This window comes from Rhyacophila brunnea, unplaced genomic scaffold (genome assembly GCF_057557595.1).
Source record: "Rhyacophila brunnea isolate RB1 unplaced genomic scaffold, BYU_Rbru_1.0 scaffold_6, whole genome shotgun sequence".
Lineage (NCBI taxonomy): Eukaryota > Metazoa > Arthropoda > Insecta > Trichoptera > Rhyacophilidae > Rhyacophila > Rhyacophila brunnea.
Window position 1 is genome coordinate 15,902,000 of NW_028233276.1, and position 24,823 is coordinate 15,926,822.

Below are 24,823 nucleotides of genomic sequence, written 5' to 3' on the forward strand. Positions count from 1 at the left end.
AAGACTGTCCAATCTCTTTGAGTGTTCCACTTCGTGAATTTTTCTACTTCTAGAAGTAAATAATATTATTAGAATCTTGTGTATATTTTACAGTATTTAAATATAAATATGTGCAAATTACATTATAAAGTATTTTACTATCTATTTTAGATAACTACATACCCTCACTATTATAATATTTACCAGTCATAACTAGGTAGGTACCAAACAACAATATTTTCAACTTAAAATGATTTGCTTTTAGGGAAGAATAGTTTTCTCTATTTTTTATAATCATTATTTTGGAATATAGTTTGTTGTTTGTTCACTGTCTTCACTGTTCACATGGCAACCCAGCTTCACCCATTGTCAAACATTAATGATGGCCGTCCGCCAAGCCAATCCGCCACGTGCGTCAAAAAAATCAAATAAGTTTAATAAAATAAAAAAGAAAGATGACAAAAAGGCGAAAGAAAAGACCCCAGAGAAAGTATCAAAACCTAAAACCGTGAATAAAGTTTTACTCGTTGAGCAAGAAATTAAATTTGCCCTCAAATTAGCGGGAAATGACAAAAAAGCAAGCGACAAGGTGTTAAAAAATCTTAAAAAATGGTTAACCTATCGCTCCGCCAGTACTCAGGGTAAATACATGAATGAATGAATTTTATTTTAACGAAATTTTACTCATACAACCATATATTAATGCGTTTATCTTAAAAACGTGCTCAAGTTATATAAAATTTTATGTCTGCGGACGGTTGTTGATAAATATAACCTCAAATAATATTTCGAAATTTCCATAAATCACGCGTTGCTTATCGTCTAAACTATTAAGATTGGTGCATTGATTACAATTTTCAAGTACATACATCTTAAATCAATACATTACATTGTTGATGGTTGTATTTTTCTATCCCTCTGGACACTCGATTTCTTTCTGGAAGTTCTTTATTGAAATAATAATTACGCATTTTGTGAAATCGGGGCATCTAGCTTGTTTTACACCAATTAATCAAAATGTAAATCGGAAAATATATATTTTTCATGTATTGCTTATCAATAAATTGCGCTCATTTAGCATGAAAAATCTCATATGTCGATACCTGTACTTTTCCATTATTTATGTCATAGAACTCCTGGATAAACACTATTACTACCTATCTATAAATATTATATTGAAGTAATTGTGTTTTGTTTTTTAGATTTCTCAGAATACGATTTCATTCGTTTATGGAAAGGCCTCTTCTATTGTGTTTGGATGTCAGACAAACCTTTGGTGCAGGTATACCTACCTATTTAATATTTTTATCACTTAACATGCATGTGAAATTTTGTTATCAAAATACGAATGCAATTGCCAGTCGATTCCAAACACTTAAAAGAAGATTGTATTTATGGCAGTTTTGTGCATAACCCATTTTTTTGTATTTACCATTTTTTTAGTTTATCTGTATTAAATAATGAAGTCCAACTGTCTGTTCATAAAGTCCTTTATGAATCCAATCAATGGATTATTACTTTTTTTTTTTCGGCCATGTCCGATCCTAATAGGATCATATGGGCCTCCACAGAGTAGAGGATTATTACTTTAGTTGTATATTTATGGTCCCTATTGTCCGCGTAGATAGCAATAGCCTTATAGCGCCTGTACACGTGTATGGATTTACTTGCACCAATAGTGTGTGTTTTAAACTATCACGATAATAACTGTTAACATGTAAAAGTGCTAACTGTCTCACCAATCTCATTCTTCAAGATTAAGCGAGATGCGGTGTTGTCATTTTATGGTACTATTTGATGGGTCGTGAAAATCGGTTAACCTTAAACCAAATCCCTGCGCGATGTTCGTTTTTTTATCGGCATGTTCGCTACTATCGTTGCCAATTGTCGCGTGAAAATTCAGAAGCTTCTGAACTTTTTTGATTCATGCATGCAATCTTGCAATTTGCACGATAAGACGTGTTGACGCATACATTTTTTTGTTATGGCCACGATAATACGTACTGTCAGCTGTAAATCCATGCATGTGTAAACAGGATACCTATTATTGCAACTACATAGCAATGAAATGTTATTTTTGGGATCCGAGATAACTACTTTAATACTTATTGTCTAACCAGTACAACACATGACTGTGTGTCAAAATTGTGAACTAACTACCCCCTTCAATACCGCGTAATTTTCACTTTCAAATTGTTATATGTGTCTCTAATAACAAAAACCGATAAATCACATATGCGGTCAAAATCTAACAATAAATAAGTAAGTATGTATAAGTATATTCGATTTGCATTTTCACACAATATTAAATGATATCGTCGGTGTTTTGTAAAAAGGGCGAATCAACCATTTTAAGGCGAAATCGAGATTTTAATGAAAATACAATATGTACCCCACTAGCTTTGTTGTGTAAAAACGGCGAATTTTTATCTCCACAGGAAAGTACTTAAAAACGATAATCGACTAATAGTAAATTAATTAAAATTATGAAATAAAAAGCAAATGTGACATATTAGGCCTTTTAAAATATTATATAATAATACCTATTATAATGACAATATTTTTTCTAAGCTTTATTATAAACTTCTTAGATATTTATAATAATCTACAGGTAAAAAACAAATAAATGTCAAAAGTTAAAAATCCTCCTTCTGTAAAGTAGCATTTTGGTTAATTCGCCCTTTTTACAAAACACCGACGATATATAACTTCTGAAACACACCCAAAATCATACTAAAAAAAAATTGAATAACATTGTTCAGCAATTAAACTAATTTTGAAATGACAATTATGTTGATTTGTCTAATTTTATTTTGCATATATGTATATATTATATACCATAGAAAAAACGAACTAAAGTAAATCAACCAGTTACGCTTGATGCACAATAACATAATTTACAACGATAGTGGAACAATTTAACCTTGAACGTGCGCAGATGAGATTTCTTCCATAGTTCCATAATTGCATATTATGGTGATTGTGATTATAATTACGATTGTTATTGCCGACTGCACGTACATATAGGCTATTGCATAGGTTTCTCTCATTAACTCTTAGCACTCTCTGGGCCAGACAGTCTGGCCCGAACGATTCTAGTAGGGAGCTCTAGTGGCCAGTGGGTCTGGCCCAGAGCAGGCATACATTTACTCCCCGATTTATCAAAAGCGCAAGCGAATTCTACAACATGTTATTGTCGACAAATGTAGTTAAACATTATAACATGGAAGATAAACCATCAAAACATTAGTATCAACCGTTGGGTTGAATAAATTCATGGAAAAATTGATGTATCTATTCACCTGATTAAATATTTGCAATTGTCAAATACTTTTGAGACAGTCTATCGTACTATCCTATAAGGGGCGGACTTTTAATGCTTTTCCAACTTACAGTGACCATATTTGTTTGTATTATGGGACTAATATTTTTCTCCTTGTAAGTATATTCATATTTTTAGATATTGTTATTTATTACAAACAATAATTTCAACAGTGTCATATTATCAGTGTCATTAAAATTTATTAACTAATATTGAATGTGTAATCAAATACCCAATGTATAACAGGGTATAAGAATGCTTTTGATTGCTTGTCTTAATCTTTCCATTGTCCTTTGAATGCCTCATTATTTTTGTATGAAGTAAGTATGGTGTTGAGTTTCACTTCTCTTATCAATCAAAATATCTAACAATGCACTGCATAATATGATTATTTATAATCTTAGTTCCCTTTCAACAGTTTCAACTTGACCATGTTCATAAATACAGGGTTAAGAAATAATTGTCCAACAGAATATAATCTTTTATAATTATTATTATATTACATTCTAATAAATCCAGTTTAATTAATATAAATTCGTGTTTAATGAAGTTCATCTCGCCGTTCCATAACAGTACCTATTAATAATAATTATAAATATCTACAGTAAATAACATGATTAAGGACGGACGTGCTCAGCGTTGGTCAAAATGGAGCTTTTTTCTATTTTCAAAGCATGATCCGGGACATACCTTAAACGTTGTAGATAATCTATTTATATAATTTTGAAGCCTTATTATCCTTTATATTTACTTTAAACATTTGATGACTGCATAAAGTATTTTTATTACATAAAATAGTATTCTTTTAAACCTCTCGCTCTAATGTTTTAGAATATAGTCATATTTCAGTACATAAATGTGCAGTGGTATTAAGATTTTTTACACTTATTAATTTTTAAACACATTTATAAAACCATCAGTATAATTTATGTCGACATTATTAAAGTGAAATATTTACGATAAAAAATTATATTGATAATCTCTGTGATCCCAAATTTGACAAGAATTAGGCATTTTATTATTCATAAAATGGGCAAGATTAACACATTTGAAGATAATTCTAAAGATACTCATTATAAGCTATGTCTTTGACCATTCAAGTGTGATAAACATCCTACGAATAATGATTGCTTTACAATAATTATTGACCTAAGAATAAGGTAGTGTTTTTTTGAAATACGCCATTTCTTTTGGCATTCCCCAGTGGTTAAGCTACAACATACGGCCGTAGCCATAAATTGACAAACTATAATTGAATTAGGGAGTAATGGCGCGATTGAACATGTACCGTTTAAAAAAAAATTCGGTTAGGTACATGTTCAAACACGCGCGTTAATCTTGCCCATTTTTTGAATAATAAAATGCCTAATTCTTGTCAAATTTGGGATCACAGAGATTATCGTAAATATTTCACTTTAATAATGTCGACATAAATTATACTGATGGTTTTATAAATGCGTTTAAAAATTAATAAATGTAAAAAATCTTAACACCACTGCACATTTATGTACTGAAATATGACTATATTCTAAAACATTAGAGCGAGAGGTTTAAAAGAATACTATTTTATGTAATAAAAATACTTTATGCAGTCATCAAATGTTTAAAACAAATATAAAGGATAGTAAGGCTTCAAAATTATGTAAATAGATTATCTACAGCGTTTAAGGAATGTCCAGGATCATGCTTTGAAAATAGAACAAAAGCTCCATTTTGACCTACGCTGAGCATGTCCCCCCTTGAGAGAATAATTAAATAACAATCACCATGGAAAACACAAAAAATGTCATGCTTTAAAAAAATATTCTGATTAGTGCAAAGCTACATTGGTTTAAAGTTTAAATCGTAAACTATTTTTATTTTTATAACAACATTTAAAATATATATCATTAATTAAGTGCATTGTAAATGTTATGTGTTAAACACCGTGTACAGTGATCGACGTCATCTTGAATATTACAGCCAATTAATAGTTTGCATGCGAGAGAAATCGCAATGAGTCACAGGATAATTAAAAAGAAACTGCTGCAAGAATTTAAGTACCATTTACAGTTATATTACTTGTATTCTGAACTATTCACATAATATATTGATAATTAATATATGACTATACAACATATTAAAAGCATATGTATTACTTTTAGTAAATTTAAGTCCCATAAAGCATTTTTTTTTTGCGAACCGTAGCAAAAACCAATAGCATCGGTAATGGTCATACGAATCGTCAAACACGGTGTCCAAAATCTAATGAAGTTTTTTTTTAAATATCAAATTTAGAAAAAATAGTTTTTCTTGTATATTCAGGTACTACAGACAAATTTATTGACATTTTTCACTCGCTGGATCAGTATTAAGTTGTTATTTAATATAAACATCACAAGTTTTCTACTTTAAACTTCTACAAGAAAGTCCCAAATTTAGATCAGAGTAGCTAATACGTTTTGAAAAAAAATGATCAGAGTGGAAAAGGTTATGCATCGTTCCGACTTCCTATTTTTTATCAAAACTATCGAACTTCACGATAATGTGGTATGTTTATAATGAATTGTGGATAGTTTTTTGTAATCATGTACAGTGTTGTCATGAGATTAATATTTCCCCTCATTCCAGATATCACAGATTTTTATAAGGTTGTCAAAATGAAATAGACTATTGCCCATAAAAGACACTCAGTTATAGTTATGATAGGTTGGTTATATAGGTTATCTTATGTTAATTTTATTCAAAATCATTTTGTTTTGCTTATACTACTTTTATGATAATAATATGATGACTGTTCATTCTTACCCATTAACATTAATAATAATTTATAAACTTAAATGTATAATGTAGTTTTATTAATATATTTAATTGTAGTAGTAGTGAGAGAAAACACCTAATTTTATTTATAATTAAGATCTGAGAGTTATTAATATTTATTTATTTATGACACATGCACCCAAGAATGATAAGTAAATAACCCATGCTTCATATTATATAAATGAGAATAACATATAACGTTATAAAAATAAAAGCATTACACTAATAAATATTACAATCACATATTATAATAATATATCGATGGTGCGTGAATGAAATGAACCCTGGTTTTATTATCTCCTTCCAAATAAATATCAATTTATTTATTGCAGGTAAGTTTACAGATTATAATTTAGCTGAGTGAAATCACGAGTATGCGTTCTGATGAATTGCGAAGTTCGACCGGGCGGAGCGGCACAATGCTTTATTGTGTAACGCATGATTCGTTTCATAAAGTATAAACAATTGATTTCAATTTGAACAATTATGCACTTTTTAACCTTTCTAACGCGGCAACTGACTTTAGTCAGCCTATACGCGCGAGTCATCCGCGCGTCAGCTGACTAAAGTCATTTCGATTTTCGTTTGCCTAGTACTCCTTTCGGCCAGGCGCGAATAATTCGAACATTGATTTAATTTATTCAGAAATCATCCTTCTCTTGACATCTGTCAATGGATAGCCTAAACTTTTGTTCTATCTAATTTAAATAAATATTTTTCGGGAGCGTGTCTTGAATAAAAAAATATCAGTCATCGGGCCAATTCAAATTTGCCGCGTATATAGTGTCTTATCGCTTCTTAGTGCATGTGCGTCGAAGACATTTGACTGACGTGTTTGTAACGATACGAGTTTGCGATATAATAAGTTATATTGTTTTTTAATGATTGAAAAACTATTTGGTGCGTAAACTGTTAAATAGAATATTCGAAATTTACATTGATCAAAGTGAATTTACAAAATATTTTTACAAAAGGAATGCTTTTGGAGATTGCATTCATTCGCCTATCTGCTATTATATTATCCGCGAGTAAATAGTTTCGGAAAATAATTTGAACAAGGTGTCATTTAAATATACCTAGGAGTCCGCGATTCAATATGTCTCTTTGTTTATCATTGATTAACATTTTTAAATACTATTTTCTGGTTATAGAATTAGGTGAAACAGACAAAAATTATTTATTTACCCTAGTTATCAGCCATTTATAAAGAAAAGACACGAACAATCAGATGCCCGTTCCCGCATAAATGCGGAAATTGTCGTATTACGCTACACCAGGTCCCGCGCTACTGAATTTTTATACACTGCGCGGCAAATCATCGTCTGCTGGTGTGAGACAGACACTTGAGAATTATTTTTTTCGTAACACTATTCAAAAGGGTTTGATTCATGACTACTATTTTTTTTTATGGAGAATTCTTCTTATATTTATAGTCGAAAATAACTCGAGTTACTTACTATCATGTCATTATAATAAAATAAGAGATTACCTATTCTAGTACCAGTGGGTCTATTCTATACTTATCGACCGCTAAAGTGATAAAGTAATAAATATTATCATACTTAGGGTAGGTTTGTATCAAAATGTTAGCACTTATTGTAACAATTACACGAAGTTGGTTTTTATTGTTGCAATAAGTGCTATATTTTAACAGCACCTATCTTGCTGCTGTTGAAATATCGCACTTATTGCAACAATAAAAACCAACTTCGTGTAATTGTTACAATAAGTGCTAATATTTTGATACAAACCTACCCTAAGTTTGATACTATTTATCACTTTAGTGTTCGATAAGTATAGAATAGACCCACAGGTTATTGAAGTAATATAATAAAAAAAAAAACAAATGAACTTGAAAATAAAATTGTGGTGACTATAAAGCATTTAGAAGTGCAAAAAGTGTTTGAAATTTAATATTTTACGAATTGTAATAGCCTAATAGGTATTCGAAAAATAAACCGTTTTGTTATAAACTATGTGTCATTCGATTCCATTCAGTTCGGGGTCAATGGTAGGTACAAACCAGGCACTGGTGGTAAGTACATTACTCTCAAATAGCCAGTAGTTCTCAAGGATGATTTATTTATACTCGACCTGCAGTGCTGCAATGTGTATGGGAGTTCAAATAAAAGTTACACAGTTTGAGATGTCCTGGATGCTATAAAAATGAGCTATTTATGACTGATATTTTTTTAACACAATCAACAAAAATGCTCATAAAAGTCATAAACCATATTATTATTCATTATGTGTATGACATATTTGTCGAAATCGTAGCCGTAGACTATAATACTGAACTGTTCTTACACTTGTTAATCTGTCATCGACGCATTAGTCCAGCACCATTTCGTAAGTGTCATGGCGCCGCTCGAGTAAGCCGGCATTTTTTCAATGAAGAAATCTTGTTCGTGATTTCTTATCAGTTTTAGGCGACGAATGTTTATTTTTAGAGTCACATAAAATATTAGGTTCTGTCATAATCATTTTTGAACTTGACTCCGATTTTTTACTACTCTATTTGTGTATGTTTGACTGACATTTATTACGATTTATTGATGCTTGAAATAACAACGCGCACTGTTGTACTAAGTCGGGATTCGTAACGCTTAGAAAGGGTTAATAAATGGGCAAGATTGATTTTCATATAAACAACTTTTGTGCATATCATGATAAACTTACATAGCATTATTTATTAGTTTGTAATATTATTGATTAATTGAATTATTTTATAATTTTGCTACATTAGCTTTCTGTTGAAATTGATTGATTCACATAAATCGCTTGTTTTGCAATTTTAACAATATTATGTTGCAAGATACATTGTAATTATAAATTAATGGTTGCCTGCCAAGTCATGCGGATGGTAGGGTATTGCCCTACAGCATAATGATACTCGCAAACAAAAAATGCTAGTTGGCCGAATGACAAAAGAACTTTTGCTGAACATTGTGTATCCCGTACTACTAGCGTGTTAATTTCTTGCAACAAATGAGGACCAAAATGCAATGATGGTGGCTGTTGATCAGGCTCCATCTTATAATAAAAATTAGACCGATTATATTATTATAAATCTTTAAATTATTTGTCCCTTTCAGGAGGACTTGTGCGAGTCCATAGCTGGTCTGTTTGAATGTTTTGGTGCTACAAGAATGGCAACGTCTTGCCTCTTCTACAAATGTTTCCTTCTCACCATGGCCCAAAATTGGATCGGCATAGACCAACATAGGATTGACAAATTCCTCATGGTGAATATGCATTTTTGTTTCATAGCGATCAACTGAAAACAATAGCTAAACCCAACAAAATACAGTCAAACTCGGTTATTACGATCACGGACATAGCGAGATCTCAAATGTAATGAGGAAACATTCGTTGACATTTTAGTTTATGATTTTCTCCATACATTTATTTACTTTTATAACGAGCTACTTATCGGATATACCAAGCAAAAATATCGTCAAAAAAATTCTTAAAACTGTTAATGTGTCCAATCCAAGCTGAAGTCGGTAGGTACATACCTACCAGCGTTCATTACAATAAACAACTTCTTTTGTGGTTTGTGAATGCCATGCTTGTTTCGGGGAAAAATTCTAATTTTGTATTTTTGTTTAAATTGCGACTTTTGTGTTCTGTGACCGCTCATTTAAAAATACCTATTCTCTGATATAACGAGTAATGCGTATAACGAGCAAATTCAGTCAGTCCTATCTTCCTCGTAATAACCAAGTTCGACTGTAGTAGATAATTCAACAATACTATTTGCGGCAGTCGTTCGGCATATTTTTTTTGTATATTACTCTAGTTTCATATTTTTCATTTAAAATATTTCTCTGGGAAACAACCTCTTGTCTATCACTCAGTTTGCGGATTGTTATTCTCTCAGTTGGTGCGTCGAGTTACCCGCGCCATCTTCAAATGTGCCAAAGAGCAGAATTGGTCCAAGGAATCTATGGAGCTGGTGACTGAGGCTCTCTCCGGCAAGAGGGGCCTGCTCTCCGCAGATCCACCCAAGGAAAGTCGAAACAGTCTCGGATTGCTAATGCACATCTCAGATTGTTGGATGGAAGAAATTGCTAAGGTACCCATCTTTTTGTAATTTTTATATAGTTAGAAGTGAACAAAAGTTTATGACATCGGCCCCAACTTTATGATATTTAAGTTATTTATAACGGTAAGTTTTTTTTGCAATGTATTCATTTGTCGGTTATCTCAACCTGCTCCATAAAGTCGAGTCAATAAATAACCCTTAGCGCATGGATCAGGCATGTCTAACGCGTACATCTTGATCTTGATTGATCGCACCATGGACCCGTGAGAATTGAGTTCTGAAAGAGCATACATTGAATTTTAATGTAATATATTATGACTTTATTCAGTGTTCAAGTGGAACTGTTTTTATTTCCTAAGCCAGCTTCCTTGAAAGTTGTTTTTGAATTGACCGTGAGGAAGCCTGCGTGAACTCCCAGTATCACTTAATTCGTATTGCATCACCCACGGCCCACTGATGGAGTGAGAGAAAGAGAAGATGTGAATGACCACGCTTTAAACTTAGCGTAGTTTGTCCTTACCGCCCAGTAGGAGAATAATTTGACAATGAATGCCCAAAAGAAGACCAAAACTTATCACTTTCATGATGAATGGGAAATTTAATATTTATATATAAATATAATTTAATGTGATAGTGAAAGGCAAGCTTTATGTATTATTTGTAATGCCTTTGTACTGACAAATATTATGTACTCGACACCTGATCTCCGGCGGGCGCTGCGCAGACCACAGAATAGTGAAAGAAAAGCAAGCGATTTTTATGCAATTTATGTATAATTAGACATGCTTGACACAAGTTTAGAGCCATGAGATCTGCCATCTGCTTTATCTGTTTTCCATTATTATTATATGTTATAAAATAAAACTTGTACCTATTTCACCAAAATAAACTGCTGCACAAGTCCCATATTGTAGCAAATAAACACCGCTTCTCTGGAGTGGTTCATAAGGCCCTCCTCCTACGGTGCAACTGTAATCTGACGGAACTGGTTGGTGATGGAACTCATAAACTGACCAATGTGATGCTTCGCACACGGCGCTACTGAAACCCACTTGAAATAATAATCACATTACCTCAAACTTTCAAACTGGACCATCAGCTGTTTTGTACAAAAACCGACAACACGCACGCTGCTGCGTTTACTCGAATACAATTAGGTTATTTCAATTTTGCTTATTTTGTACTTTTCACGTCTTGGATTGTCATGGTTTTTATAGCATGACGCTTGTTACGCAGTGCTACCAATTTTGGTAAGAAAATATGATTTTTCACCGAATCTATTGATATTGGTACCACTGTTTTACGATGACTAGAAACTTGAGAGACCGCGCGACCAGCATGTTACGTCTCTTCGTGACCGTTTTGAAACAGAGATTCCAGTCTCGCCGTCAGCGAGCTGCAATTGAAATATATTAGCTAGATACTGGTCGACATTTTAGTTTCAGTTCCGTCGGATTTCAGTTGCTCAGTGGGAGGATGGCCTAAGTATATGCGGGGTGGGGTAACCCTTTAGCTTATACTAATTGAGCAATCAATGGCTGATGAATTGGCACGTTTAAACTAAGACAATTTTTGCTTAACAGTAATAGTTTTAATATAAATACAAACACATTAACTGTAATTTCGACATAGTTACATAATTTACCTGTATATCGAATATTAGAAATTTTATAGTAGCCAAGTAACATGCAACCCTTCTCCAGGAAACATAGTTAAAATAAATTCTATACAATATGAATTATCATTAAATCACATCAAATTGCATCGCACAGCCATGTATTTTAAAATTTAAATATCCCTTGAGAAAAATACCGCCGCAGGCGACTTTTTTACTATTCGAGCAAATTTATGGTTTGTGTTTTTCTTACTTAACTGGTCGACCCGCTACGCCGGGCTCCCCTCAGACTAGAGCCCTGTCAGACCCTCTTTTGTGGGAGCCATGCCTGCTGGTGTATAATGCAATGATAACTGATAAAAGTGTACTGTTTCCTCATTTTTACATAAATAAATAAACCCAACATGATTTCTAACCATAGCAGAAGCTCCATCAGTCGTTACCGATAGTTATGAATAGGAAATCGAGTACGAATAATATATGACTTAAATGCATTAAATATATCATCTCTTTTGGATCGTTCCTCAATTGGTAAAACTGTTAATAATTCTTCTGAAGCCAACATGTCTTTAAAAACCAATCGAATAATACGAATAGTTGTGCAATATCCGTGTAATCCACCGACTCGTCAAATTGCAAGGATAGGAATTTATATTTATTTTATTAATGTTTTCCTGTAGAATTTCTTCCATGTTCTCATCACTTGTGTTCTTCGCATGAGTGTATCTCTTGATAATGATAATTAGGGCCCGGATTTGTATGCAACAAAAAACATGATTATATGCATGCACGTATGCACTTAAATTCAATAAAATATGCACTAAAACCGAAGAAATATGCAGTTAAATATTGACGTTTTTTGCGGGAAAAAATTTTAAATACCCACTTTACCCAATATTACTGACAAAAAATCGAATAACTAGTTAATAATTTTTCAACATAATACGATATCAAAACAAAAAAACACAAACAAAGAATATAAAGTTAATCAATTACAATTTTCAAAATAGTTTTTTCACAAGTACCTACAAATAGTTGAATAATAAATGCGATGTAAACCAAACATAAGTTAAAAAACAAAAACGACACACTTAACTATTCCTAAATACTATTTTTGCCCGGAAAAAAATACATTAATTTTTTTCAATATTATGCTCTGGCATTAAATTTTTCCGCATAGGTATCTGTCAGTATTTTGTTTATATGCGGAAAACTACCTCTCAACGTCCACTTGGGCAAACTTTAAATAATAGTGCCCGAGTTGACTTCACTTTTTCCACTGATAAATCCACAGCTCGGAGATGGCATTAAAAATGCATGTGCATCTAAACTATCTTCCTTCCTAACTTAAGTTATATTTCGATAAAATAATTTAAAAATACTAAAATTATAAATTCAAAAGCTCTAAAATATGCATTTATTTATGAAATATGCACTAATGTCTCAAATATGCTCTAACGTCTCAAATATGCATTTATATGCACAATTAAATTTTATTTTTGGATTCTGTGTCTTTAAAAACAGATTTCTGTGCAACTCTCATAGCTGTGCATACACCCTAACAAAACATGCACTAGCATATAAATCCGGGCCCTAATGATAATATGTAAGAGAATAGATAAGAACTAGCAGATTTTAAGAGTTGGAACGTCGAGTAGTTTTGACTCATTTGAACAAGAAATAGTACAATAAATTATTATGTCCGCGATCGACCAAAAATACCTTCGCGACAGACGCACTGGCCATCCCTGCCCTATAAGAATCTTCGATTTTTATATTGTACTCACAGCATTTTTTGTTTCCATTCCAAGTAACGCATAATGCATAAAACAACTTATTTTCATATGTATGACTATGCATAAGGCCTATCAGTGGCGGCCGGTGACAAGAATATGATGGAGTGCAAAAAAGACTCACCCATTTATGCAAGAAATCCATCCTCCGATCTTTGGATTTTGAAAACACGTCAATAACACGAATATTAAAGTCTGGTATTGACGTTATCAATTGTTTTTCTATACTTAACATCGCAAGAGCATTTAGCCTGCCTTGAGACATGGTATTTCTCAAAAATGACTTAACCCTCTTTAAAGTTGAGAAACAACGCTCACTTTCCACTGAAGTCATCGGAATTGTACAACTTATTTTTAATAGGGTAACACTTTCAGTAAATACTTCCAGTAAATTATTACTAGTGAAAAGTTGAAGTATCGACAATGCTCCATCAGTAACGTAGAAATCTTCTCTACTGTATAAGACTATTAGTTCATTTTTAAGTTTAAATTTGTCAATAATGTCGTATAATGAGGTTACCGTATTAAAATCTGTAGTTGGAAAATTTGTATGATAATCCCGGAACTTTTCACTTAAAAACAATTTGGCTATTACTAAATGACCTTTATATTCGAAATGATCTTTCGCTTGGTTCACTATAATGTCGCATACTTCATTGCATATTACAGAATGCGGTAGATCATTGTGACGGCGTTTTTTCGTTGGTTGAATTTGTGACATATGATTATTTTGACGAATACATTGTATAGCACGCGTGTTCAATGTCCATATTTATTTCCAACTCGTCCTTTGACCTCGATTGAAGTTGTTTAAAAAGTATATCACAGTTTGGCATAATTTTGGCAAAGAAATCTAACCAATAGTTAAAATTGTCTTCGTTTAAATACCGTAACAACATTCCAGCTTGATTAATGGTATCGGCGTCTAAATTTTCAGATTCTAAAATGTGTTCCATGCACTCTTTTAACTGATCGCGATAAGTATGCACAACAGTAACTGTTCTTATATTAAAATTCCACCTCGTTGTTGGTGCTGCTGGTATTTTTCTATGAACTATTTCTTTCAAGATATCAGTTCGCTTCGCAGACCTCGAAAAAAAATTGGAAACGCTCGTAAATTAGCAAAAAAGTTTCGGACTATGGTGTTAGCTGAAACACTTCTTTCCATTATCAAATTCAATTGATGTGCATAACAATGTATGAAGTGTGGGTGTGGATACGAAGCTTTTATCAAAGCCTGTACACCATCTAATCGGCCACTCATCACGGATGCGCCGTCATAACTCTGGCCAATTAGTTGTGCTTGTTTAATGTCGAGAAGTTCAAGTTCTTTCAAAATTTCAGATGCAATACCTGCCGCAGTGTGGTTTTTCGGCGTCATAAATTTCCAGAAACGTTCATGTATCTGTCCGCGTAGTTCGTACCTTATGACCAAAACAAGTTGTTCTGTAGTAGATATGTCCGTTGTTTCATGTGCTTGTATAGCTACAAACTTGCTTTGTGATATTTCATTTTTAATTTCGTTACGGCACACCTCTAGAATCGAATCTAAAATGTCATTTTGAATCGTTTTTGACGTACCCTTAAAAACATTATTGCTCTCCAAATGCTGTTTCATGGCTATGTCAATTTCCGAGACGAAGTCAATAAGCCCTCGGTAAACACCTGGATTATTTGAATCTGCAGATTCATCATGTCCTCTAAGAGCTAATTCAAATGCACCAAAGAACTTCACACAGTCAATCAATCTGGATAAAATATAACGATTTTTGTCGACACGTTCGTTAAATTGTTTCACAGACAAACGGTACCCTGCATCCAATTGTGAACGTATATCTATTTCTCCCAAGACTGCAAGTTGCATTTCATTTAAAATGTACTTTTCTGAACCACTGTGTTTTTTGATTTTTACTGACAGGTGGACCAAATCTTGAATTCCATGGTCTGTCCAATTAACATCTCCGCCTAACAACAGACACGGAAAACAAAATAGGGTATTAAGAATATTACATCCGCAAAGCCATTGTGTTTTTGAGTACATTTGCACATTAAATTTCCGATTAACAATCTTCGTTTTCACTGTACACTTTTGAATTAAATTTATACATGGCAAAGGGCGGCCTGCCACTTTAATATCAATTCGTTTGGAAAAATCGTGACGATTGTCCTTAATATATGAAACTAAATATACGGTACTCATTGTAAATACTATTAAATCTATATTATAAACCCAACTGTCGAACCGCGAACGATCAACCAAACTAACCGTCGTGAATATGATTATATTTTTGACACAATATGCATCGACATGAAGTTCGTCATTTCATTATAATAATTAGTCTTCCAACAGTACCTCGACGTGTCGCCTGAGTTATATGTAGGAATATTCATATCGGTTAGTCAGGTTTGTGTATAAAAGTCCAAATGACTAGTTAATGTGTGTGTGCTTTCGACCGGTGCAGTGTACTTGAAATGAAAAGAAGATGAAAAACATCGTTTCCAACGAAGACTCATGTAGTCTTATAGAACTTTGGTGATTTTGATTCTACAAGCTTCATTTCATTTGTCGTTGTAGTTGTCTGCTATATATGTGTGCGTGTAAAATGTGCGTAAATTCAAGGAACACTTCGAATATGCTCCTTGCGTGTCACATCGATGGAATTATTACGTGTATTAGTCACGTCTCATCGACATTGTTTTTTCGACATTTGTGTGTATTGGTGACTGTGGCGAAGCGTTGAAGCGCTTGCGTTACCATTGTTCGAAAACGAGCGGAATTTAAAATGAGTGATTTCGCATAAGTTTTCGATATCGCATTTTTCTGAATACATGGGGGTTTTATATTATATATTTTTATATAATATATGATGGGAGTGCACTGCACACTTTGCTCCTTTACTAGAGCCGTCCCTGAGGCCTATAAAAAGGAATAACCGATCAAAAATTTTGTGTTGAATGGTGTTAATAGGTACGTCAGTTGCTTTGTTTGCCGATTTAACAATATTATATTTCAAATTATACTGTTTTTTCATCACTTTTAAATATTCGGTCACATTAAAAACAATAATTTCTCTTGCCTGTCTTTGTAAAGGTTTTTTGTAATACCCCGATCGAGATGAGGTATTCATTGTAAAACTGTAAATATACTATTGTATCGTGTAAAACAGACTTCACACACAGACGCAGCGTTTACACACCTACTCTATGCGCACGAAAGTATGTGTACTTCTGTGGAGGTCCGTGCTTAAATTGTTTAGCTATACCTCCTGTTTTCCATGTTCATATTGTCAATCTTTCAACAGATAAGCGAAGGAAATCTAAACAGTGAGGCACTCACTGAACTCTGTCGTCCTTACGCCCAGTATCTGTCTTATGGTGACGAACCAAGATTATCTAGTGCCATCGTCAAGAACATCTTCACTCACCTCATCAGGCAGACTGACCTCGGGATCGATTATCAAGATAAATTACTCGCTTGGAGAAATGTAAGAGAAATACATATCAATTATCATTTAAGTTTCTCACAATATGGTTAGTTTGTACTAACTACACTATGAAATCTTGTATTGTTTTAGACAGTCTAAAATCTTTATCTTTGGTCAAACTCCTGGTAAACTCAACATCCTTTAATATGTGGGCTCGTCTCGCAATAAAACACTTTATTGGTGTTGCATTCAATCTACAAACCGGCTAAGATATCAGATTGTGTTCACAGGCTGGTTATCCGGGAGGCAATATAGACTCTATGGAAAAAGTCAACCTGAGTGATGAAGAAAGCGAAGAGGAAATTGTTGAGGAGGAGATTGAAGAAGCACCAAAGAAGAAGTATGTATCATTAATGCGTCAATTACATTGAGCTTCTTTACGAGCTGTTTGTTGGCGAATTTATAATCTGCCTGTAAAGTCGCCCAGTGTAATCATTGAACAAGTTAACATGTTCTATGATTACACTGGGCGACTTTACAGGCAGATTATAAATTCGCCAACAAACAGCTCGTAAAGAAGCTCAATGTAATTGACGCTTAAGTCAGAAACAATCTTGGGCATTTATATGTATGTATGGTAACATTTGGGTGAATGTCTATATTTTAGACTCACAGGTTCACTATTCCAGTGGGTTACGTGAGTATTGCAGTGCGCCAAGTCGATAGGTATTTCAGTTGTAACACCATTATCAAAACTAATCAAATATAAACGACTTATCTACGCTTAAGTATAAAACTCATAGAATGAGACAAACTGATCTCTCACTTTCTCACCCTGTAATAATTCAAGAATAATACCAACTTACTTGAAAACCATTTTCGTTTAAAAGAATAAATTTACTTTCATGCAATTTGCCAAGCATTTGATTGAAAATTCACACAACATGGCGGTTATTCCATCATCAGAGTGTCTTACGAGTGATTATCATCTACACAGTTCTCTCAATGCTCGACTCATTCGGCTGTAATGTTTGATTCGCTGGAAAACACAGTGTGGTAAAACATGGCGAGTGTCTGTGCAAATGTAACTCGGCTCCTCAATCCTGTGCACATTAATTGAGATTCATTCTGTCGCTGGGTATAGATTATAAATGAATGGATTCAGATGTTTTAATCATGACAAAAAACAAATAGTTAAAAAATCTTTTGACAATTATTATGTAAACACACTATTTTCTCAATGCATTTTAATGATAAAGCTAATCGTTCAATATATTCATAGATTACCAGCTCTGGACCCCCGTGCTGGGTTTGTGGATACGGTGCTTCCACAGTTGCCTGTTGATGGAGAGATGATTGCTAGTCTTCTCCGGTCAATGGTCTCGGATCCCAGGAGCACGTCCAACAATCGGAACAAACTTAAATCTGTTTCTCAACAGTGAGTAATACAATTCTTGAGTTTGTTGTAAAAGATTACATATATACAAAATAATAAACTAAAAGCTACCAAAATTGCTGTCCCAATGGCACACACACTCACAACTTATACTGTTGAATTAAATCAGCTAAATGTCACTGAATAAAAGTATCTCATCATCAGATACAGCGGTGATTTAACTCTTTTACTCCCAGCTGATTTAGCCTAGCATATGTGAAAACTCCCAAGCGTTTTTTGACAAAAAATCGTCGATTAGTTTTTTTTAAATAACTAATTCTACACATGTTTTAAAAATTTGAAACTATTTTTGTGTGTTCTCAATGGTGTATAAAGCAATAATAAGTAATAATATTGATAGTTTACATCAATAAAACAAAAGAAAAAAATAATGTATCAATATTTATTTAGAAATGAACGGATAAAACTATGTTTGAACTACAAAACAAGTGTGACAACATTTTTTTATTTATAATTGATATATCAAATTTTATAATATAATCTATCCTTATGTAGTAACAGAAAAAAAAATAAACATTATTATTTCTCTATGAAATAGAATTTTTATAAAGTAATCAAAAAAAATCGTATAGTGTCAAGGTATTCAAGAATATTATTCAATTCACGAAATCGCAAGAGAATTCGATACAGTATGGAGGACTAACTGATATGGTAATGAAGTAATTTCTAAAAATAAGTTTCAAAGCACTAAATCATTTATAATAATATTTATATTCATGTATTTTTTCACCATCATACCAAAAGTACAGTGGCATCCATTGTTAGTTAAAAAATTACAAAATTCATTTTGTTACGTGATATATGAATCATAAAACAACTAAAACAAATATCAGAATTTAAAATGTGTCATAAAAATAATGTTTTATTATTTTTATGACTCTCTTTGGTCTCAAGTTCGACAGCAGAGCAATTATGACTTGTGAGTTAATAGGGTATGACATAATTATAAATAAAGCCGACACTAAAATAAATGTTACTCACACCCAACACACAGTGAATATAATACTTTGTCTACACGAGACGAAATATAGCGGGAAAAAATTTGGAATAAATCGTAAATTTGGTTCCAAACTTTCGGCCGATGGATCGGCCCAGATCGAGTTTTCGCATAGGTATGGTGGGCCGAAATATCGGCCGAATGGGAGTAAAAGGGTTAATATTGACACTTGAGATAATATAAAATTGGGTGAAATATTGAGTGAATCTATCAATCAGTAATGTATTGTTGAACAAGAACTTCTTGTCCACGTGTTAAAACTGTGAACTAACAAGCTCCTTCTGTGCTGTCAATCGCACTTCTGTTTTCAAATGAGGAATGCCCCCTAATTTATCATTTTATTTTACGCTTCCGTGGTGTACGGATCTATCGATTTACATAATTTAATGCTTTTTATAATAAAAATATGTCTAAAACGATCAGGAGTGATGTTAGAATTATTGTTAGTAAAATTTTGGTTTATTGCGAAGAAGAAAAGGAACCACATCTAAAAAAGAGAGCCGATACATTATTTAAATACGCGTTGCCCCTATGATAGGTATGTCATGGAGAAGTCTTCTATATGCGACATCCTATTAACGACGAGATCTTGTTAGCGGATAGTAATGGTGCACAGTATTACTATTCATGTTAGAATATTTTGTCAATCTAGCACATGGAATAGATATTATTGCTGTCACCGGCCATTAACATCGTAATGATTTACAATTTGATAGGGTAGCATCGAATGCAATATCGTAAAACCATTTATAGAAAATGATTATTGGTTCATATTGGAAAAAGTTGTAATACATTAATTAATATGAACGAAATATGCAATCAAAGATTTTTATTTACTACAAATGGGTTATTGCATTGCATTCAAAATGAAGCAATTACTAGCACTACCATCGGAATTCGTAATCTTATATTATATGAACTATAAATAGCTGGAATCGACAATCTTGCCAAACAACTTCCAATTTAGTTGCAAGGGCCAACGGTTTTCTTTCAGTTGAGGAGTCAACTCTGTTTGTCAGTTCATTGAATTGTAATTTTTCCCTTTTCAGCTTCGAAGTACTAGCATCGGGAGTCTACCCTTTCAAAGCGAAGGATGTAACTTTGCCAAATGATCCAAGGTTCAAGTTGCCAAAGGCAGCCAAAGCCGCTCAGGAGCTCTTGGACTATGAGAAAAATTGCGCTGACCAATATGATGAAGATGACATGAAAGGTTCACAATGAAATTATTATTTAATAAACAAAATTAATTTTTCACACTTAAAAACAATTTAATATTCTTGTAATACTACAAGAATGTTTCAGCTGGTTCGGTTTTTGTTTCTTACATAATATACCTCTGACTTAATAGGTTAGCAACATTAAATGTTTTCCATAAAACGGGGTGAATAGGAAGGAATGATGTGGAGAATAGGTGAACAATTCAAGAAAAAAAAGACTCAAGAATGTTACAATTTCCAATACAGTACTCTCTCAGTAATCTGCCACTCCAAAAACCAGACAAGTGTCCAATTAGTGAAAGCGGCGGATTATAGTGCATAGTGATATAAAATATGGTAAAAATTAAAACAGGTATTTCGTAAAAATAGTTTTTTTTTTGAGAAATTTGTACAAGCAAATTACGGTTTTATTTATAATCAAAATCAAGTATTTACTAAATTATACATATGTATTTATAAACTCGTGCATAAACTAAATATTAAACAGTAAATCACTTGACACAACCAGTTGTTCAGTGAGGCAGATAATCTTGAAAGGCTTAGGATTCCTGGCTTTCCCTATGACCAAAATTTCAGTTTGTGTGTCCCAGTTGCATTGGAGCACGGCATAATTGTGACGCGGTCCTTGGGCACTTTCCTCCCTGGTACATAACTTTCTTCGCGATGAAAGTACGTTTTACGAAGAAGAAGTTTCCAAAATAAACCTGTCTCATCTGCGTTGTATACTTGTACTACTGAATTTGACAATCGAATGCCGGCGGATTATTGAGCTTGATTTTGTGCTTTCAACTAGTTAAAATAACAGCAGATTATAGTAGTTGTCGGATAATCGAGCGGCGGATTACTGAGAGTGTCTCTATATAAATATTATAAATAAATATTTCTTTATTTAGTTTTTATTCCGTTTCGCTGGTAAATAGGAACAGACCATAATTTTTGGAAAATATCGATAGTGAGTGAATAATAAGCATTGCCATTCACCAAATCATACTGCTGAATTACAAACACAACTTTTGGCAAGCGAATTTAGCTTTTCAGTCATCCATCATAAAATTTAAATTGAATTTGAAATCTGAATACTTATCTGTTCACCTCGTTTTACTGTACTTACTGTCAAATTAATATTATAATGTGTTATATTGGCACAGGACTCAACAAACGACAGAGAAGGAAACTACTTATGGCACAAAGAAAGCAATTAGAATCAGGAGAAACCGGTACTGACAATGAACAAGAAGAGACTCATATACCCGCTAAAAAAAAACAAAAGAAGACCATGGTAAGATGACAATCATAATGAAGTAGAATAAAATTCTTTCTTTATTGAAAATTGTTTCAATTAATGTTTGAAGTAATGAAATATAAAACGTAAAATCGAAATTTATGTCGATTGAAATTTGAAGCAACCAGCTATGAATCAAATGTAGTAAAGTTGCTACATAGCTTGATTCAAATGAACAAGATGATTGACATCTGTTGATGGAAATTTAAACATCCTCAAATCGTTTTGTCAGTGTAATTGCAATATCCTGGGAACGCCAATTTTATAATACATTTTTTTTGAAACATGACAAGTTGCGTTGGTGTATTTTAATTTTTAAATCGACCAATTGTTTAATTTGTAATTATCGTCTTAGGGCCCCTTGCACACTGTCCACCAGTCCCCGGTAAACAGCCATATATTCTGGTTGCTAGGAGGCCTTAATCCACAATACTGCATAAGAATCGTGAAAAACTACGGAAGCACGATATTCGAATTACATAGTAACAAGATTTTGTATCCTAAACATTTCATAATAATATTCCATTCACAGTATTACATTTACACTGACAATATGTTAAACCTGCAAAGAAGGCACTTGTGTCAATAGCTCAATGGTCAGACTACTCTTAACTGCAAGCGTTGTATTTTAATCCCACTCTGTCAATTTTTTCTCGGATGGGCATATTTTTGAGGCTTTCCCATGACTTGTAATTTAATCGGTTTAATGTGAAATCTTTGTTTTCTTTAGCTGGATGGCTGGCAAGTTGAAGACATGCCCATTTTTACGGACAACTCTGCCCTGGAAACCTCCAAATCGGTCAGTCTTAAGACGCACCCTTTGAGACAGAACCGAGACAAAAATAACAAGACCAAGAACAACTTGAAGAAGTCAAATAAGTCGGATAATAACAGTACACCTATTAATAGAAAAGGTATCAAGAAAGCCACAGAAAGTGCCAATAAATCGTTGAAAAATGATGCTAGATGTGTCGCTAAAGAAAACTCAAGTGTAATGAACACGGAAGAAGGTGGCACACCTAAATCAAATAAAAAGATCAAGTTGCATAAATCTCTGATCACTACTCCACTAGGTAATAGCCAGCAGAAAAATGTGGATGATTCACAAAAGACAATGTCTCAGAGTAGACAGAAGAAATCCCCTGATGATATAGCTGTGAGTGAGTTGGAAAGAAATACTACCACACCAACAAACACTTCTAAGACTAAACAAAAAAAGACACCGGCCAGTTCGAGTGGCGCAGGACAAAAAAAATCCAATTCCGCCGATGCTGTGTCACCGGCCATCAAACAGAAGAAATCAACTGCAAATTTGAGCATTATTACCCAGCAGAAAATATTCGATACTTCAGATACTATGATCACATCACAAAAAAAACAAAAGAAAACTTCAGCAAATTTGACCAATGGTGACATTTCAGCATGTTTAACACCAAATAATGTTACACCGAAAAGTGTGCTTAAAGAATTTAAAGCAAAAAACTGGGATACATCCACACCGGTCTCTGGTAAAAAGAATAAAAAAAACGAAACATTGAAGTCGCCAGCTGATGATAAAACTGTCAGTACAGAATCTGTTCCTAAAAAAGTATCTGACACACCGAAGGGTAAACTAGTTAAGAATAATGTTACCACTCCGCAAAATAAAATAATCCCTAAAGATCTTACCAGTGCTAAAAAACCACTGAACAAAAAATCTGCGAATAAAAGCATGTCTGAAACGGAAATTTTTATTCCCAACAGAGTTGCTTCGCTAAAAAGTGCTAACAAACGCTTAAATTCTAGCGATTCTGGTATATTAAAAGGAAAGAAAACCCAAATCAATGGCAACCTATCAATGGACTCTAATTCACCAGGTAGTAAAAAAGTAATGATAGCTTTAAAGAAGAACACTGCACAGAGTGTTATGGACTTTTTTAAAAGTGTAAAGCAAAGTCCTGAAATACCGTTTGATGGCGGAAAGAAGCCGCTTAAGACCTCGTTGAAACCAAACTCAATACCTTCCCCAATAAACCCATTCTACAAAAAGAAGTTGAACTTGTAATTCAAACACACGTTGGTGATAAATTTAACTTACACAGAATAGGGACTATTATAATATGAATATTTAAGAGAGATATGTATACTCTTTTAAAGAGACAATTATTGTATATAATTAAATATATATAACTTCAGAGACATGTTTTGTATTTGTTTTACTTCACTGAAAGAGAGTATGAAACATTGTTCATTAATTGTAATTTTAGCTGAATTTCCTATATGCAAGATAATGTATACACAGTTGATTTGGTTTTATTATTTTAAATCATTACAATATATTTTACTAGTTGTAAAATAGACTACAACAATATCGTCGCCTAAATGCGCAGAACTTGTAACTCCATATTGACCAACTTTACAGGGGGAAGAAAAAACTGTTTTAAAATAAAACGGACAGGTTTAGGAAAATTTTGAAAAAACACTTAGTATTTTAATGTTATAAATGCGTAAATCTGGTCATTTTTACCAAATATTTATTAATAAAGAAGATAGAGGAGTTACATGGTTTGCTTTTGTTTTTTTGAGATTTGAGCTGGGAGTTACAATGTTTGAATTAAAATAAACAGTACCAAGTTTATTTACATTATGTTGGAAAATTAAATAAAATTGTATAAATAGGGGAAATAAGCATTGCATAAATGAACGAAAATAGATTTACATAATTAAAGTGTATTTAACTTAGCTTTCAAATGGCAGATTAATATATTATATTAGTGATAATCGGCCTCCATACTTGCTTTCAACGGCTGAAGGTATTTGTACTTATTTAATTTTATTTTAAGCCTTTAAGCTTTCTTGATATAGTTGAGGGAGGCTGTCAAAGAATTTCGGTTGCATAATAGTAGGTACT

At 33.0% G+C, this 24,823-nt stretch overlaps 1 protein-coding gene across 1 annotated transcript; it reads left to right on the top strand.

Annotated features, from left to right (window-relative positions):
* The first annotated feature begins 344 nt into the window (after positions 1–344).
* Positions 345–24,113, top strand: Nnp-1 (Ribosomal RNA processing protein 1 homolog Nnp-1). Its single transcript, XM_085956405.1, has 10 exons — positions 345–620; positions 1,182–1,261; positions 9,196–9,345; positions 9,984–10,178; positions 16,859–17,041; positions 17,272–17,381; positions 18,264–18,419; positions 20,484–20,644; positions 21,800–21,930; positions 22,664–24,113. Exons 1-10 carry the CDS (start codon positions 359–361, stop codon positions 23,975–23,977), a joined length of 2,742 nt encoding a protein of 913 aa, XP_085812531.1. The 5' UTR covers positions 345–358; the 3' UTR covers positions 23,978–24,113.
* Positions 24,114–24,823: the final 710 nt, after the last annotated feature.

Excerpts from the sequence above, each read along its gene's own strand:
- Nnp-1 (XM_085956405.1), top strand. The coding sequence starts at position 359 with ATGATGGCCGTCCGCCAAGCCAATCCGCCACGTGCGTCAAAAAAATCA. Across the intron at positions 17,042-17,271 it reads AATTACTCGCTTGGAGAAAT|GCTGGTTATCCGGGAGGCAA; the intron begins GTAAGAGAAATA and ends TTGTGTTCACAG. Across the intron at positions 18,420-20,483 it reads CTTAAATCTGTTTCTCAACA|CTTCGAAGTACTAGCATCGG; the intron begins GTGAGTAATACA and ends TTCCCTTTTCAG.